The 19,801-nt window shown below is 38.4% G+C and overlaps 1 protein-coding gene across 1 annotated transcript in view; it reads left to right on the forward strand.

Annotated features, from left to right (window-relative positions):
- Positions 1-19,386, forward strand: part of IP6K3 (inositol hexakisphosphate kinase 3) — a 31,824-nt gene extending 12,438 nt beyond the window's left edge. Inside the window, exons 3-6 of the mRNA XM_083360378.1 lie at positions 13,026-13,236; positions 14,169-14,347; positions 15,897-16,072; positions 17,054-19,386. Coding sequence (XP_083216504.1) covers positions 13,026-13,236; positions 14,169-14,347; positions 15,897-16,072; positions 17,054-17,506 — 1,019 coding nt within the window. The 3' untranslated portion in view covers positions 17,507-19,386. The remainder of the gene's footprint in view (positions 1-13,025; positions 13,237-14,168; positions 14,348-15,896; positions 16,073-17,053) is intronic.
- Positions 19,387-19,801: the final 415 nt, after the last annotated feature.

Below are 19,801 nucleotides of genomic sequence, written 5' to 3' on the forward strand. Positions count from 1 at the left end.
TCATTTAAAATAGGTTGAAGCACTTTCAAAAAAGTAAATTCTACACAAGAATACACAGCCTGCTGCTTCAAATGGCAGGCTGGAGTGTTAACTCATAAAGAGGTTTATTGGGAACTAGAAAGTTTCTTCAGGCAGCTGTTTGAAACTAAAAATATGAAAGAATGGGTTTTCAGAATTTTGCTTCAGATATTCTGCAGTACATGGCTATAAATTCAATATCTTTATAATATGGATCTGGTTTTCTACAAGCATGGCAGTGGAATTCCTAATTCAGGATACTAGAATGAAATACAAATTCCACTGACTAGTCCCTTATAATTTTTTAGGGCATGCCACACCAAAAAAACCTATATCTAGCCTGGTATCAACATATTTTTAGACATCACTTTTGAAAAAATCTGAAAGCTTTCCTAGAAAACTAAAGGTCAGACTGAACGTCAGTAGAAATAACTCTATATTTTTGGCATGGATTCACCACTGGAGTTATGGAGTTAGATATTTTTACACAGTTGCATATAAAACTCCTGGAGGTTTTGTGGTAGTTTAAGAGCCATTATGTACTGATATTACTTTGTAAAATGTTGCCCAGCTACTGCCAATTAAATCTACTACAAGCTAACACTATTTCAGAAAGCTACTTCCAGATAAAACTGTCTTTTTATTCATTTCAGTACAAATTAGACAACCTTGAAACAAATGCCTTCCTTTGGGCAATATCTTCTCTCCCAAAATTACTTGTCTAGTTTAGAGCTCATTATGAGATTAGACTTATTTTCAACTAGGTGTTGTTCAGGTTTACATTGCACATGGCAGTAAATAAATGTGCCTATTCATTTAAAAATACACAGCCAGGAGCAGAGCTATAGAGGCTCAAAGCAAAACAGCTTCGAAGAATTACTGAGATATTTCTAACCTGATACCTTCTGTAAATATTCTCCTTGGCCTGCCATTGCCATTTACAAAGCCAAACAGATTTGAGCCCTGCAGAAATAAATGTACAAAAACTATGTTGCCTATGTTGATGAATTCTTCAGTCATATATATCATTCAAGTTGATGCAATGAGAGTCTTGGCTGTTTATGCTGCAACAGACTAATTGGAACCTGGCATATTGTTTTATTTGCAAGCCTTTTTCAACTCTCATTTTACCTAAATGGCTTTCTCTGCAGTATCCACAGTACATTCCAAATATGGATCATGATGTCAGGATTTTTCTCCCCATTTTTGCTATCTTATCCCTAGGATTTTGTTCACATAGAAAGCTAAAATTTACTTTCAGGACTATAGGCCACCTGACCTACATTCCTTCCCTTTTCTCTTCTGTGAGGGGAAGGAAGATAGGAAAATGTATACTTGACAGGCAACCATCTTCAAGTGCGCCTAAAATGTGGAGAAAGCAAAAGCTTTGAAGGTGGTCAAGAGTTTTACCAGTTTGCAGTTGTCCCCAGTGGATTCCAGCTGGCTTCATGGGAGCACTAGACACAACTCCAATAGGAGATTTCTTCTGCATAGGACAAGATGTAATGGTCATTTCTTTGGAATAAGTGACAATTGCATAATGTAGCCACTCTTTCAATAACAGTGGCCAATAACTGAATGATTAGTCTTTCAAATTAGTATATGCTAATTGCATCCTTTAGTTATCTCAAGTCATTTTAAGGTTTAAGGTTTATTAAATTTATATGCCGCCCTTCGCCCTGAGGACTCAGGGCGGCTCACAACAATAAAAAGTTAAATGATATAAATACAAAAATTAAAAGAGGATTAAACAATATAAGAAATAAGAACAATTTAAACCAATAAAAAGCAAATTTAAAAACCATGATCAGTCCAGGCACGCTGGTTGGAATAGCCAGGTCTTTAGGTCACGGTGGAAGGACCGAAGGTCAGGGGCCATCCGCAGCTCCGGGGGCAGTTCGTTCCAGAGGGTTGGTGCACCCACAGAGAAGGCTCTCCCCCTGGGGGTCGCCAGCCGGCATTGCCTGGCTGACGGCACCCTGAGGAGGCCGACTCTGTGGGAGAGAACCAGGCGATGGGAGGTTGACATTGGCAGCAGGTGGTCTCGCAAGTACCCGGGGCCTAAGCCATGTAGGGCTTTAAAGGTGATTATCAGCACCTTGAATCGCACCCGGAGGGCAACCGGAAGCCAATGCAGCTCGCGAAGGAGTGGTGTAACATGGGAGTATCGAGATACTCCCATAAGCACCCGCACGGCTGCATTTTGCACCAGTTGAAGCCTCCGGGCGCACTTCAAGGGCAGCCCCATGTAGAGAGCATTGCAGTAATCCAGGCGAGAGGTGACAAGGGCATGGGTGACCGTGCATAGGGCATCTCGGTCCAAAAAGGGGCGCAACTGGCGTACCGGCAAACCTGTGCAAAAGCCCCCCTGGTCACGGCAGTTAGATGATCTTCCAAATTAAGCCATGAATCCAGGAGGACACCCAAGTTGCGGGCCCTTTTGAGAGTCATATGCACTACACACAAAAAACAGGCTACATTGTAAGCTGGTAGACAGATTATTGTATCAGGATAGGCCATAGCCTATTGAAAAAACACAATCACTTAACCAAAATTCAGAGTTTACTAAACACAGCTACCAAGCTTTCCCAAGATGCTGTTTAAAATCCAACTATACTATGGCTTATCACAGTGTATAAATCGCACCATAAGAAAAAAAATCTTGTTCTATGTTCTCTCTTCATTGGACTGATGAACAGTCCTGCAGCATCCAAAAGCTTATAACTTTGCAACAGTTTACTTGGTCCTAATGTTGTGGATTATGATTTTTTTCCATCAGCCAACAGTAGCATGAGCCCTTCATCCAAACAATTTGGAAGCCTAAACAACAAGGGGAGATCCACTTATTTAGTTCTTTTCTACTCAGTTACCACATTCTGGTCAAGAAAAAAAAATGCCCTCACCCATTAAAGACCTTCAAATGTTTCTTTTCAAAACAAGCAATTGGAAAGCAATTTATAGAACGTAGAAAGAATCCATTCTTTTAGGTTAATCCATTCATATTAGTTGCGTTCTGGTTTTACTGCTGGTTTATAGTTGATCAATAAAATGATCCGCCCTCTTTTAGAATAAAAAAACAGCCAGCATTTATTGCATACTTAAGACTCTAAGTCTGGCTTGGTTCTTCAGAGCCCTTCCCGTACTTGTCAGTCTATTCCAGCTCATAAATTAGGGTTATTTTTAAATTGTTTTGCTTTAACTATGAAATGTGCCTCTCTACCTGACAATTCAGGATTGAATCTGTCCCCATTTTTAGATTAAGCACAAAAATAGACAGCTTGATTCATGAGTCAGAATGGCCTTCTCCTGTCTCTTTGGGTACATAGAGCAAGCATTTTTAGGCAATAAGAGGAAGCTGATTCAGCATGCCTGACATAAAGAGGAGGAATATATGAAAAGCTCTACTTTGATGTCACATGATCCAAAGACTAAGGAGATTAATCTGACAGTGAAACTGATACATTATCACACTAAAACCCTTTGATACACACAAACCCCTTGTTTCACATATTTCTTCTTCATTTTTATAAATTTAGGACTGCAGTACAGATGCCAGGTGTTGGATGAGATATAGATTTATCTTTCAGATATATTCTTGATTTTGCCCTGGTCTTATTTAAACAGATGGAAAAAGGAACACCGTCCAGATTTTCTAGTAGGTGAGAACAGGTGTTTAGGACATCTTGAGACCTCTGAGCTAGGAAAATGTAATGAATGTTAAATACAAGCCAAACAAGGTTAGTAGAGTAAGAAGATGCTGCCATGCAGCAACTTTTTGGCTGTGCAATTTTAAATGAATTTTAGAGATACATTCCTTGGAATCCTTTGGTATGTAAATTTTTTTTTTTAAAAATTGACCACAAAAAATACAATTTCTTGTCAATGTCAATTGTTGAAAAAAATAAGAATGTCAATTGTTTATGCTGAATTTTGGAATGAAAACATTTCATATTCCATCACAACTTCTACATTTAGTATCTGTGGGTATATTTAGTTTATAGACTACCTTAACAACTGTTGTTGATTCTGAAGTTATCCCCTTACTTCTGTCCCTTGAAAAGCTTGAGCTACAGATCCTAGCAATCTCCATATTATGAACAGTATTCAGGAACACACACACACACACACACACACACACACACGTGTGTGTGTGTATGTGTGTGTGTATGTATGTAAAAAAAATTTTTGGATTGCTAACAAAGAATTAAAGGGAGACAGTCTCCCTTTAATTCTTTGTTAGCAATCCAAAAAAAAAATTTACACAAATATGAGCTGTCACTACTGTGACCACTGCCTGTGGATGGATTTGTCCCATGTTTGGGGCCTAGATTTAACATACATACATACACACATACACACACACACACACACACACACACACACACATATATATATATATATAAATTCAATTTGTCAATTTGTATACCGCCCTATTCCCGAAGGACTCAGGGCGGTTTACAGGGCAAAATTTAAAAACAATACAGTATAAAATTAAGTTAAAATAAAATAATATTAAATATGGCCCCAAGAATTAAAATCTCAATTTAAAATAATTAAAACCCCTCAGTCCAGACCTGATAGCTCAAAGAGCCAGGTTTTTAGGTCCCGGCGAAACGAACGAAGGTCAGGGGCAATCCGGAGTTCCGTTGGCAATTGGTTCCATAGGGCAGGCGCGCCCACAGTGAACTCCCTCTCCAGCTGACAATCCTTGACCAGCGGTACCCTGAGGAGGCCCTCCCTGTGGGAGCGCACAGGATGATGGGAAATTGATGCTGGCAGCAGGTGCTCCCTCAGATAATCCGGGCCCATGCCATTTAGGGCTTTATATGTCATCACCAGCACCTTGAATCTCACCCGGAGGGCAACTGGAAGCCAATGCAGCTCACAGAGAAGAGGTGTTACATGGGAGTATCGGGAAACTCCCATCACAACTCGCGCGGCTGCATTCTGCACCAGCTGAAGCCTCTGTGTGGTCCTCAAGGACAGCCCCATGTAAAGAGCATTGCAGTAGTCTAGCTGGGAGGTCACGAGCGCATGGGTGACTGTGCGTAGGGCATCTCGGTCCAAATAGGGCCGCAACTGGCGCACCAGGTGAACCTGGGCAAAAGCCCCCCTGGTCATGGCTCCTATATGATCTTCCAAACTGAGCCGTGAATCCAGGAGGACGCCCAAGTTGTGAGCCCTATCTATGGGGGGTAACACCTCACCCCCCCATAGTTAACGATGGAAAAACTTGGTTAGTCCGAGATGCCGGTATGCACAGCCACTCAGTCTTGGCAGGATTGAGACGAAGCCTTTTTCTCCCCATCCAAACCTGGACCGCTTCCAGGCAATGGGACATCACGTCGAGGACATCGCTGGGTTGGTTCAGGGTGGAAAGTAAAAGCTGGGTATCATCAGCATACTGATGATACCCCACCCCAAAATCACGAATGAGCTCACCCAGCGGCTTCATATAGATGTTGAACAAGAGGGGAGAGAAGACCGACCCCTGAGGAACTCCACAAACGAGACACCTCGGGGCAGACCTCTGCAAGGGCGGACCTTTACATATATATGTAAAGCTATAGCTTGAGATTAAAAATAGTCATTTGGCAACGTTGCTTTGCCATGACTTCCCCATCTAAAACTTAGAATTATTCAGACACTGCTTCAGGTAGCTCCTCTTGCTGAAGGAGACCCTGTGTATAAAAGAGCAATGCTATGTAAGACTCTCAGTAGGGGGCAGCTAAGAGGAAGTAGAGCTAGAATTGAAAATGCAATGCTTACTAGGTAGAATCTGTAATATCCTTGAGAAGATGGCCCACTATCGCTGGTGTGTCATCAAAAGGTCAAAGATGTCTCATCCACCAGCTATGTTCAAAAGTAATCTGTCATTTGAGACCATGAGCTGCAACTGTGTCCCCGCCAGGCTTTATTGGGAATGGCGTAAATATGTCAAAGGGTGTCTGACACCTCAGCCATGTGAGCCCCATTTAAGTCAACAGAAGCATGGCTGAAATATAGAATTACAGAGCACTGTTCATTACATGGAATAAATACTTAGGGGTTGTTGTTTTTTCTTCAAAATTGGACTTGCCTTGTCATGATACAGAATTAGTCCTATGCCTTTTGAAAGTAGGAAAAGACTGAATAAGTGTGATTTCTCCTACTCGTTCCTTAGCCATTTCCCCCTTCCAATCTTTAGACATTTTGCTTTTTAGTAGCTTAGATGAAAGGATTGATAGAAGAACCAGTGGGAGAAGCTGCAGTTTCTTTGTCTATCACAGCAGGTGATTTTAACAGTACAGAATAAATCTGTAGCAGACCTAAATTGAATGTAAAGATCTACGGCTTACCTAGATACACAGCCCCAAATTCTCTGCTGTAACAGTGTTTGCAGGCTTCTGGCACTATCTAACTGGGAGAGAAATGTTTTTTTAAAAAAAACTTTTGGACAATACACATTAAGATTAATTTTTTTGCTTATTGAACCCCTGAGATATATAATGGCACATACTTGTCCCATTCTCACTGTGGGTATTTATCTCATTTTGAAATGGCAGCAATTTTATGTCTTAAAAAGCCATTAAGCCCAAATCCTAGCTTACTGGTACAATGGTACATAACTGAAACAGACGTGGAGGATAGCTGCTTATTTAACCATGATTTTGCTCAACTGTGGTTTGTTGGCTAAGTTATTTTTGACTGGATATTATATATATTATACATCCAGTTTTGGTCATCACAATATAAAAAAAATACTGAGACTCTAGAAAGAGTATAAAGAATGGCGACAAAGCTGTTTAAGGGGACTGGAAGATAAAACATATGAAGAACATTTGAAGGAATTGGATATGTCTAGTTTAATGAAAAGAAGGAGCAGGGGTGACATGAAAGCAGTGTTCCAATATCTAAGGGGCTTCCACAAAAAAGAAGGGGTCAACGTATTCTGCAAAGAACCTGAAGGCAGAACAAGAAGCAATGGGTAAAAATTAAGAAGAGAGCCAACCTAGAACTAAGGAGAAATTTCCTGACGCAGCAATTAATCAATGTAACAATTTGCCTCCAGAAGTTGAAGGTGCTCCAACATTGGTAGTTTTTAAGAAGAGACTGGACAACCATTTGTCTGAAATAGTACAGGGTTTCCTGCTTGAGCAAGGAGTTGGACTGTGTTGAATGAAAAATCTTCATCAGGGTCTAGACCAAGCTGGGAATAAACAAAATGGAGACTGCTTTAGAAAGAAGGTTGCAGTTTATTGAAGAGGAGAGCCAGAAAAAAAGATGGCTCTGGGAAAAACTGACCACATGAAGTAGGGAGTGGTCGGTTTTTATACCTTCCTGGGCTTTTTTTGGAGTTGTTCCTGTGGCATGAACTTTGACCTGAGTCTGAGTCTGATGGTGGTGGGTTAATCCTACTATGTCCCAAAGATCATATCCTGCTTCCCTGGGGCTGATGGCTCATGACTACTGGATTTTTTTGGTATAAGGGATTGTTGATTCTAGGGGTCTTTGTCTTTCTAATCCCAGTTTCCTGGCTCCAATCTTTTTGACAAGATTATCACATCTGCATTTCTGCAAACCTGGTTTCTGTTTGGGGCAGAGATTTGGGAGGGGGATTGGTTTCTGCCTTTAAGATCCTTTGGGGAAATATAATATTCTGCCTTTTAATATTCCCAAAAATATTTCTTTCTCGGGGGGGGGGGGGTGACTTCCCACAACTGGAAGGCCTCCAAGTCCCTTCCAACTTTGTTATTCTGTTATTATACTCCGCCATCAATATGGTTTTCAAGACATCGCTTAATTCATTCAATAACTAATCCAAAATCAAACATGCATTTTATAACAAAGTAAATTGTTTGAAGTCAGTTAGAGTATATGGACCACTCTGTGTTTAAGACAATTGTCAGAAAGATTATTATTCTGTGAAGTCCTTGGTGCTTTCTGAGCTTGTATTCTTGCAGACATTTCATTACCTGACTAGGTAATGAACAGTGCTTTTTTTGTAAAAGAAAAAGGTGCCGGAACTCACACATGTCATACAACACGCCTTGCCTACCCTACAAGGTTCCATCCAAAAAAGGTGCCAGAACTCCGTTCTGAGCATTCTATGAGAAAAAAAGCCCTGGTAATGAAGATACTGATAATGATTACCTAGCTGGGTAATGAAGCATCAGCAAAATAACAACCAATCTCAGAGAGCACCAAAGACTCCGCAGTTCAGCTCTGAGTTGCTATATTTTCTTCTATTAGATTATTATTCTCTCTGTTTCTGAAGATCAGACATCAGAGCAGGCCTCTAATGGTTCCAGTGGCACAAGAGAGAAATATCAAAACACTTGTAGGGAGTGGGGGGTGGAAATAACATGTTCAAATTCAAAAGAAGCAAGGCATACTATTTTGTCAATTTTATCCCCTCCCATGGACACTTCTGGAGGATCCTGAAGTTTTTCAGAAATTAAAAAAAATGTAGACTCCTTTAGTTGTGTGGAAGACATGATGAGCTCATGAGGACATGGCGTAGTCACTAGCTACAGAATGCTGACCATCTTTGGGGAAAGATACAGAAAAAAATGCATGGAAGAAAGATGGAACTGAGTGCTCTCATGAGTGCCTGGTTGATTTACTGACATCTCCTGTACTATCATAGCGGGTGGGAAAATAAAGATGTCACTAGCCACAGCCATCAGCAATACCTAGGTTTCACCAACAGGGGTCACTACCTGTTTGGCATAGAGAGGAGACCTAAAAGTGAGTACAGTACTATTAACTTCTCTAAGTCAGGGGCAGTGGTGGGATTCAGTCGGTTCGCACCACTTCAGCAGAACCGGTAGCTAATTTTTTGTTGCCCAGGTCTAGAATGGACTTCCAGAAGTGGCATCCACACAGAGAACCAGTTGCTCACATATTTGAATCCCACCACTGGTCAGGGGTCTTCAAACTTGGCAACTTTAAGGCTTGTGGACTTCAACTCCCAGAATTCCTCAGCTAGCACAGCTGTGCTGGCTGAGGAATTCTGGGAGTTGAAGTCCAGAAGCCTTAAAGTTGCCAAGTTTGAAGACTCCTGCTTTAAGTTGTCTGCATTTTGTAGATGGGTATTTTGATGGAACTTTTAATATGCCAAGCATTACTAAATAAAGATAAAATAATATAATTTTAAGAACATGCTATAGTTTTAAGGTACCTGCACTATTCTTTTCACTGCAAAAATAAATTAATGCACTTATCTCAATCAGAAGGGTAAAATATTTGGCATTATTCTCTTATTAGAAATTCTAGGAAGCTACTTCTTTATGCACAAAGTAATAATTTGATCTGTACAAATAGTTTGACCTCTTCCATCACCCCCTTTCTTCTTTTGTGTTGTTGCTTTTGTTTCATCTTTGGAGAAAGAATATAATTTTTGAATATAATTTTCATTTCAACCCTGAGCTACAAATATCCTCCTTTATTAATATACTTTTTGCTTGCACCATTCCCATATGGAGCTTTGAGAGCCAGTTTGGTGTAATGGTTAAGGCAGGTGTCCTCAACCTTGGCATCGTTAAGACTTGTGGACTTCAACTCCCAGAATTCCTCAGCCAGCAAAGCTGGGTTAAGGTGCTGGCCTAAAAACCAGGATACTCTGCATTCTAGTTCTGCCTTAGGCATGAAAGTCAGCTGGATAACTTTAGACCAGTCACTTTTAGCTCAATTTATTTCACAGGGTTTTTAAGTGGAAAATAAAAGGAGGAAGTGGTATGTATGTTTTCTGCCTTAAGTTATTTATAAAGTAATAAAGGCAAGTCAACAATGTAATAAATAATAGAGCTGTAAAAGTAAACAAAAATGTGGATGCTCCTTTTAAGGTAAAAACATATACCATATGTCACAGAGTATTCTACAGTGTGACAGTGGGTTGTTGTTTTAGTAAATAGGTTTGGGAAAGGGGGCTAATAAAATAAGTTTTAGAATTTTTCTTGGTCTATGGTCAACATTACAAGTGAAACAACTACTTAATTTGCAATTACTGCCCAAGCAAAGAGTATTGAAGATAATACAAGTCCTTTACCCATTACTTCTGAGCCTTCAGCATTTGAAAAATGATACAAACATATGAGAGGACTATTCTAATTTGATTGTGTCTTGTTTGTTCCAAGTTTAGAAGAACTTCTTCTAAAATATTTCAACAGGTTTCTACTTTCTTAGTAACTGGCAACTCCTACTTTAGCTTTCCATGGTGTATTATTTTAGGGATTACTCAAATGTCACATATGTGGCAATATGAAAAAGGGCTCATTCTATTTTAGAAGCAAAGCAGCGCACTTGATAACTAAAGGAAAGGTTAAGACTAGATAATATGGTTATATACTACTTTTTAATCCCAATTTACATTGGGTTGAAATCAAATCTTAAAGTAATCTTCTTTGCATGATTTGGAGTTTATTTAATTTCCAAAGATGATTATCTCATCTGGGAAAATTAAAGGCAGTTCATGCTCTCTTAGCACTCAATAATGAAGCTCACTGGAAAGACTGTGTATAATAGTAAATCTGAACCTTGTAATCAGACAGCTTCAGAATTCCTATGGAATGGGCACTGGAATCAATTTGAAATGCAGGAATAGGTGCTGAACAGGATAGTCATAACTTGTCTTTTACAGAAGTCAGTCCTGGAATTAGAGCTATGTAGACCAAGTTTAGTGTAATTATAAAGGGTTTTTAAATCTCCAGTCAAAAGTAGCTATCTCGGCAACAAATTAAGCAGGTATACTAGCCTTTCCTAGTACTAGTGAGATGTAGTATATTTTAATTTAATTTATGATAATTATTTCTAAATATCTATCTATCTCTTTATCTATCTATCTATCATCATCTGTCTGTCTTAACCTGTGAAGACTTTATGCAAATTATAGTTAATTTCTCTCCTCTCTCTTTTGGTGCTATCTATCAGAATACAGACAAAGTTTTCCTGCCAAGATTCCTCTAGATCAGGGGTGTCAAACTGCCAGCCTGCGGGCCGGATGCATTATGCCGAAACTGCACCCACCCCATTGCTGGCAATGGGAAAAAAAGTTATGATAAGTCGCAACACGTCACATGACGTTGCAAGTTTGACACCCCTGCTCTAGATTCCTCTCCTTACCCAAGTTGGAGGCCAGGGGAAAAAATGGAAGGAAAGAAAGAAAGAAAGAAAGAAAGAAAGAAAGAAAGAAAGAAAGAAAGAAAGAAAGAAAGAAAGGGGGTTATTCCAGTTGACTGTGTAGTTTAACTTACTTATTCTCTACTTTAGGGGGCAATTTGACACACCCCACATTCTGACACAAGGATCAGGCCATTGGAGTATATAATTTGCTTGCCAGCCTCCTGTAACTCAGGAGCTTGAGCACACAGCAAGAATTTTGGATCAATATGAACATGGAGAGCAGAGACTGATTATCCCCCATCCATAGTTGACTTATCCACATACTTTAGAGGAATGGCAGCACATCAAAATAACATACTGTATATCTGTCATCCCTTCGGGATGAAATAGGTCAGGAAAAAGACACTACATAAAATACTGGAGACTCTATTTTACTGATATAGGCTATAATAATAGAATCTTGAAATCGTGTTAGTATTTCTTCTTCTCTACCTCTTATATCAAAGAGAATCAAGGTAAAGCAATCTTGAGTTTCTTTCTCATATCTCCTTGTTTTCCTGGGCTAAGTTCATGTTTTCCTAATAGTTGCTGCAGGAGATGAAGCAGGAGAACTAATTATCAATTTCCCAATGATTTCTTAACTAATACTTCTTCACACAACCAAACAATCCCTCTATATGGACATCATCAAATGGAGTACATATGATTAAATGACAATACTATTGTTAAAAGGAGGTAAAAGCAGGTCAATTATAGAATTAAAAATATGGTCAGGTGCTGGCTATAGGCCACAAACTACTCCTGTGCAAGTGCTAAGCTAAGGAAGGAAACCAGCAAGGCTAAAATATATGAAGAACTATTGCAGGAACTGGGTATGTTTAATCTAGTGAAAAGAAGGACTGGGGTGACATGATTGCAATGTTCTAATATTTGAGGGGCTGCCACAAAGAAGAGAGGGTCTACCTATGGATGGATGGAAACTAATCAAGAAAAGAACCAACCTAGAACCAAAGAGAAACTTTTTGACAGTGGGAACAATTATCCAGTGGAATGGCTTGCCTTCAGAAGTTGTGGGAGCAACATCCTTGAAGGTTTTTAAGAAGCAATTTGTCTGAAATGGTATAGGGTCTCCTGCTTGGATGGAGGGTTGAACTGGAGGACCTCCAATGTCCCTTTTATTCTATTCTGTTATTTTCTTTCTATGATCACGTTTTGATGCTGTAAAAAAGAAGAGTAGGATGAGTAGACGGACTCAGTTACAATGGCAATGTGTGCGTTTTTGAAAGACCTGTAAGACCAGGTTAGGGACAAATTGTGATGGAGGAAACTATGAGGTCACTAGAAGCTGACCCTGACTTAATGGCAAATCAGTTTTCTTCAAGGCCATCTCTGTACTTCTCTATAAAGTTCCAAATAAACATGGTTTGAAATAAATGCCAAACAAATAAAAAGAGTTCAGCTGTAATCTGATCAAAAGTTACCTAACACAGCATCTTCTTTCCACAAAGGCCCACCAGAATTTGATGGGAAGCTTGAGGGCTGAAGCATTCTCCTAATTGCACTCCCTAGAAATTTGTAACAAGAGACTTGTTGTTTCCACTTTGTAGCTATAGACATAGTTAATACTTGTCATTGCTTACCTTTCTTTCCATGAATTTGTTTCTGATCATTAAAAATCATCCATGATGATAGTCATCACTGCATCCTGTGGCAAGTTTAATAGCAGTTTAACTTTGTATGAAGAACTACAGTTTGTTTTATTTGCTCTGAATCTGAGGGTTCTCAAATTAGCAATGAACATTTGTTAAATTAGAAAACAAAATTTGGAATTGTATCAGATTTTATGTATATGAATTTACATATCAATTTTCCCAGGTTGATGCAATTTATTTTTCCACTTAAAGGTGTAATATCTGTGTATCTCAAGAAGGACAGTATGGGAAATCTGAATCTTGTAGCCTGTCCACACACAGATAATCACAATTCCTTGGATAACACCTCAAAGGAGTGTTCAATGACAATATGGCAGAAACTCAACCAAGCAAAAACCAGCAAGAATGATCACACATTTGTCAAATGGAATCACAGCCAATTCACAAATGTCATTGAAAGCAGGTAAGCAGTACAAAAAGCCACCAATGAAGTAGAAAAGAAGAAAGCTTAATTTTCTGGTTACCATCCAGTAAATTACTAACATAAATCCCACATTTATGTATGGGCTTTGCCCCACTAATGAGTTCTAGAATTATCCAATTATTTTGACTTGCCAACAAACCGCACTAGCATAAATATTTTTAAATGATCTGTTAGATTTACATTGTACCTATTCCTCCATTGCCAATCACAGTCCTGCTTGTATTGCCTCTATTTCCAACCCAGATACTGTACTTGATTTCCATCTAAGATAAGAGATGGCAAAGTGAACAATTTTTACACACCTTGAGGCTGCCCTTGGGCAGAATAAGCCGCTTAACTTCACCAATATAGTAATTGAGGCAGATGATCTATTTAATCTTCTTTTATTGGCAGGAGGGAGGGAAGAGGCATGTTAAGCTCACGAACATTTTTCTTTTAGATAAAAGTGGACAAAGTCTGAATTATTTGCACAATTTGGAGGATTTATTCTCAGTTAAAATGTTGATTCATAAATATAAAGTGTCCCTATATTCATTAATCAGAAAACTGCTTGCTGATCATGACTAACTGATAACTGTGTGCATTACCTATATGTAAATAGTGCTACAGTTATTAACACTGGGTAGGTTACAATCCTTAGCATTCTGTCTCACAATGAAGATTGCAGTTTAGTGCCCACATTCTTAAGGGTAAGTAAGATTGAACTCAGTGAGGTTTTTACTTCTAAAAAATGTGCCAAATGGCTCTGAATTGTGGCCTTGCAGAATTTTACTTCTGACTACATGAGTTTAAGACTATGTCTAAAGTCCTGCTGAAATTACAAGGATTTAGAAATACATATATATGCTGAGATTTATATTGGTAATCTTTTCCTTCCAGACAATAAGCTAATCAGATTCCTTTGTGTCTAGCTGCCATGGGAACACACGACTGCAGACAGATCTTCAGTACCACCAAGATGTATCATCACTTATGGAGGATGCCAATGGGAACCAAGAGGCAAATAACAGCTTTAATCCTTGGGGATTGCACTGCCACAAACAGCATCTAAATCGCATGTCTTCCAAAAATAATGAGAATAAACCTCATCGTATCTTTTTTCCTGAATTAGCCGAACAGTAGAGTACACGGGTACAATTGACAACTTGCACTTTTTAAAGGCTACTAGTATTGTAATAAGTATAAACATAAAAGGGACAGTTTGTCAAAAGTTTAAGCGCACTATGTTAATGACAAAACCTACATCTTAAGTCTAAATTACACACTGGTTTTCTTGGTAAATATGGATTTTGGTGGGACCAGGTTTGCAGCAATCTAAACCCTAAACTTGATAAGAATAGCAATAGCACTTAGATTTATATACTGCTTCATAGTGCTTTACAGCCCTCTCTAAGTGGTTTAGAGCAGACATGTCAAACACAAGGTCCGGGGGCCGGATCCAGCCCGCAAAGTGGTTTCATGTGGCCCACGAAGCCACCCTGGAAACAGTGAGGAATGGCCCCCACTGCCTTGGCCCTGGCCCAGAGACCCTTCTTCTGCCAGAGACCCTCAGATCTGTCCCACTCCAGCCCAGGCCCCCATAGGCACCCTTGATGCGAATGATGTAGAGCTGGCCATGCTCACCCAGTAGGCCATACGCACTCTAGCCACGCCCACCCAGTAGGCCACGCCCACCCTGGCCATACCCACCCGGCCCCTTGAGGGCAACTGCAATGCTGATACGGCCCTCAATGAAATTGAGTTTGACACCCCTAGTTTAGAGAGTCAGCATATTGCCCCTGACAATCTGGGTCCTCCTCATTTTACCGATCTCAGAAGGATGGAAGACTGAGTCAACCTTGAGCTGGTGAGGAGTGAACGCCTGGCAGTCAGCAGAATTAGCCTGCAATACAGCATTCTAACCACTGCACCACCGCGGTTGATGAAACTTACTCTCAAATATTTTTATCTGGATTTGTCTATAATAGGGAAAAAAGGCAGATTTTAATTTATTTAGCATTTAACAATTATCAGAAAGACAGCTATGTATCTCCAGTATAGTAATAATTAAAAGTGTTAATCTTGTTTATACATCCTATTTCTAGATATTCCTATAACAAAAGTGTTGCTATAACCTATTAGGTAAACATTTGCAGGAAACCAAATTTGCATCTCATATATTTTTGAGTTTCACTGTTTATATTTGATGTGTAACAACTCAGAGTTTTGGATTCTTATAATCCAGATTCCACAATATTTAAAAAACTGCATTTCCACTAGAATGTTATAAAAAGTCACAACAAAATTTTGAATTTGTGCTGAAAGTCTTTTCAGGTATATTCTTTTTTTAAAAAAAAAGACTACACACTTAGAAATTGTATTCAATGAACCATGATACCCACATCCTAGTAGTATCTGAAAGACCAACCTTGTAATTAAAACTACCCTTCAACGTATGTACATTGATTGTTGACCTCTCTAGGAAGAAATATTCTATTGACCTTTGCCAGGGATAGAAAATGATGGACAGATAGCTCTGAGACATATTTCTCATGATAAATGAGCTGAAATGAAAACAAGAAGCTAAGCATGGAAACTAATGGAAAACTGCAAAGTAAACCTAAGTAAAAAAAACTGATTTCTTTAACTAGTACATCCAGAATTTCTGTTGCTAGAAAATGTTGTATCCAAATATAAATATCCATGCATTCTGGACTTAAAAATGGGAACTAGGCAGCATGGTGATGATGCATCAGAGGAGAAGAAAGCACGTCAAATAAGGAAATGTGAACAGAGTACGTCAGCCTCCCTTGGAGTCCGTATTTGTGGCATGCAGGTAAGAAAAAATCTATTTTGAAAATTAAATGTGTTACCATTAAACAGCACCATTAATTTAGTGAGTATAAATAAATGAGGAAAAGAATTAAATTCAAATATGGCTTTTCATCCAAGCATCTCTGTGTTAGCTTAGGTCTGTGCTTAGAAAGACATGATATATATGAAATGCTTGTTGATCAATTATAATTATCCGACAAATAAAAGTAAAACATACCTTTTCAGACCTAAATATTACAGCTTTTCAAAAATAATTTGCAAAAGTTATATATGCACTTCCGAAATCTTTTGGGCAAAAGATTGGATGGGTAGAAAATCAGTAAAAGCCCTCCACAACGCACCTATTATTAATTAAATAGTAATCACAACAACTTTAGCACATGATCTAAAGTCAAAGACAATCATCTACTAAATAAATTCTTCCTTAGTTGAAGAACACAAAGCTGTCCTATGGCTTTGATAACTGCAGCCGTGTAATCATCAAAGCAGTCATTTCTGTCAGTGTGGCAACTGAAAGAAAATTTCAGAAAAGGACTGCCTGAGTGTAAATCTATTTTCCCTTCAAGCACTATTAAATTAAATCCTTTGACATATACGTTTTTTAAAATATGATATAGTAGCTATGAGTGTTGCTGGGTAACATGGAAACCAGTAACTAGCTCAGCCCAAGTACATCATTGGTTTACCGAAAGAATGCACTAAAGAGACTTTGAAAAGAAAAACACTATATAAATATAACAAATAGTGTTAAAATGAATGCAAAACCTTGGTCCCAGCTTGTACTTTCTCAACACTTCAATTCCCTGTATGCAGGACATTATAGTTCTGCCTTGCGGTGATGAAAATAAATATATTAAGCTTCTAATACATACATTCAAAATGTGCTATTAAGGTTTTCAGAAGGAGCTACATAAAATCACTTAACAAATTACAATCTGCAAAACAGATGGCTAATATAGATTGTTATTGTTTTTAATTCAAGGTTTACCAGGCAGATACCATCCAATATATTTGCAAGGATAAGTACTACGGACGAAAACTTTCACCAGATGGTTTCAAGCAAACCCTTTGCCAGTTCCTTCACAATGGGAATTGTTTTAGAACAGACCTTGTGCAACCAATTTTGTTTCAGCTGAATACTCTGCTATCTGTCGTCAAAAACCAAAATTCTTACCGGTTCTTCTCTAGCTCACTTCTCATAAACTATGAGGGACTGGAGAAAACAATGCCTTCAGACAATGACCCTCAGGGGCACTATCAAAACATAGTCTGCTCTGCTTCACATGGAAATAGTCATCCTAAAGTTAATGTTTGCATGATAGACTTTGCTCACACAACTTACAAAGACTCAAGGTATGAGGGACCAGATCATGGTTACATTTTTGGTTTAGAAAACTTAATTAAAATTTTCCAGAGTATATCCATGGGAGAATGACGATTGCTGAATTAAATAAAGACTCATGATTTGCAATAGCAGAACCTGTACATTGGGCTATAACAGGGCTGACAGTAGGAAGCTGTCCAGCTACTACAGCAATAAAAAGGGCAGTTTGCTAAGGAAAGCTCAAATGATACTAGATGCCATTATGGACTGAGCAGAAGTCTTCATAATTGTGAACCATTAGACAATTTTCTTTTCTAATTTTACTGTTGCCTACTCATTTGTGAAAAAGAAAAAGAAAATGGAATACTTGAAAAGAACTTGAAGAGTTAAGGACTTTTTTTTAATGAAGAGCCATTCAGATTTGCAGAGTGAGCAAGGACCAAGCAACTATGAAACTCATGAAAAGAGCTATGAAGATAGGCTGGCAGGTCCTTAAAATAATTCAGCTTAATTCGTCCAATTTGATGGGTTAAGAAGGACAATCACTCTTGAACAAGCTTAGCTACTAAACAGCAGTACTTAAAAAACTTTAAATTAACTCCTTGTTCCTTTGTATTCCATACTATTATCTGTGCCAGAGTATTTTCCAAAGGGTAAGTACAATCAGAGCCACAATCAAAAGCAGAGGGTACCAGATAGTTTCAGAGAAATAATGTAAGATATAGATGGAAGAATAAGAAGAGAGGGTGCAAAATCTGGAAAGAGCAGTTATGGAGGGATTCATACCTTGATACTTCAGGTTGGAGTTACACTGCAGAGGAGTTAAGATAATATTGAAACATGGGTATACCAATATCATTATGGTCCCAATAATCCTCTAGACATTTTATATCAATATTTCTGTGCATGTATGTATTTTTCATGCATGTGGGTAACCATTACAACAAACTTCACAAAATGTTTACAGGAGTTTGGAATATATTACTGGTAAATAAAGAACACTGATCCCATGTTATATGGAAAACTCACTGAGTGTTGTAAATACAAAATATAGATTTAGAAATATGCAGGCAAGATAGATTGTGAAACTGTAAATAAAGTGTATTGGCCTTACAATACTGTGACTGTGTCTATATTTCCTTATGCTATTTCTCACAGGTCTATCAATATTTACATAATTGCTGCAAAATCATGTTTTCCTAGTTTAAACACCAGACCTCTGGGGAAATCTTTTTGCTATCTAGATATTTCTTTAATGTGGCCCGTGAGTAACCACAAATTATGGGACAGGCAGATTAAATCATTAAACCAAGTGCATATTCCACTTAGCCTGCTGCCCAGCTTCAGGAAATTGCTAGAAATTATTCACAATGTTGAATACTGTTAATATGCAACTGACATCACAAAATCCAAAGCAATTCCACATAGACAGTCATAGTCTCTGGCTGCAAAAGGATTTGTCTTCATTTGAGCTGCTTGTCAAAACTCAAACTCTTGTGTCAAATATTTATAAAATAATAATTTGATATTAAGAAAGCAATTTATGCATATGTTCATTTTCTGCGACAATTCTAGATTATAACTGTTATAACCACTAATGCAGACTATAAGATATTGAGCTAGTTCTTCTGAATTAAGCATATTGATATATATTGGAGAGACCATCCTTCAACATTTAAATGAATGTATAAATAAAAGTTGCAACTGTATCCTACTTCCAGGGAGGATACCATATAAAGTTCAGTGGGATTTATTACACCACAAAATTGTGGATAACTGTGTATAAAATATCAAGGCTGTAAAAGCTTATCTCTGCATGAAGTTCCTCTGAGCACTTTTTGGGAAATGGCTTTAAACTCCTTTTTTTGTCTGAGTAAATATGCATAGAATGGAACAACCCAATTTACATCCTAAATTTCCTGGGTCAATTCAATGAGTATTATAACCAGATAAATGCTTAAAATTATGTTGTATAAGCACGGAATAAAAATTTTGCAGTTCTAAAATTACATCCAGCAAACCTTTCCTTCCTCTTAAATCGGGTCTTTCAGTGTTACTGGTCAGGTTTGAGCTCTGGGGAATTATACTAGAGAACATAGTGCCCTGAAATTATGATGCGCCCTATGAAAAAGCATCTTACGTCATAGAATGACGTAAATGGTGTTATGCATGTGCCCATAGCTCTCAGCAATGGGAAGTTTCAGGGGTGCCCACACCTATAAAGGGTTCTGTTCCTTTGCAAATACATCACTGGGAGCAAGCGGAGATGACACATCGTTAACACTCCAACAAATTCTGGGTTTTGTTCAGATTTCTAAGAAAACTCACAATTCTCCAATTTTGCTCATTTTTAGCACAGATACACATACATCTCAGTCTTTTCCTCACCCCACTCTGCCCCACTAA

This window comes from Vipera ursinii (assembly GCF_947247035.1).
Source record: "Vipera ursinii genome assembly, chromosome: 3".
In the NCBI taxonomy this organism is placed as follows: Eukaryota; Metazoa; Chordata; class Lepidosauria; order Squamata; family Viperidae; genus Vipera; species Vipera ursinii.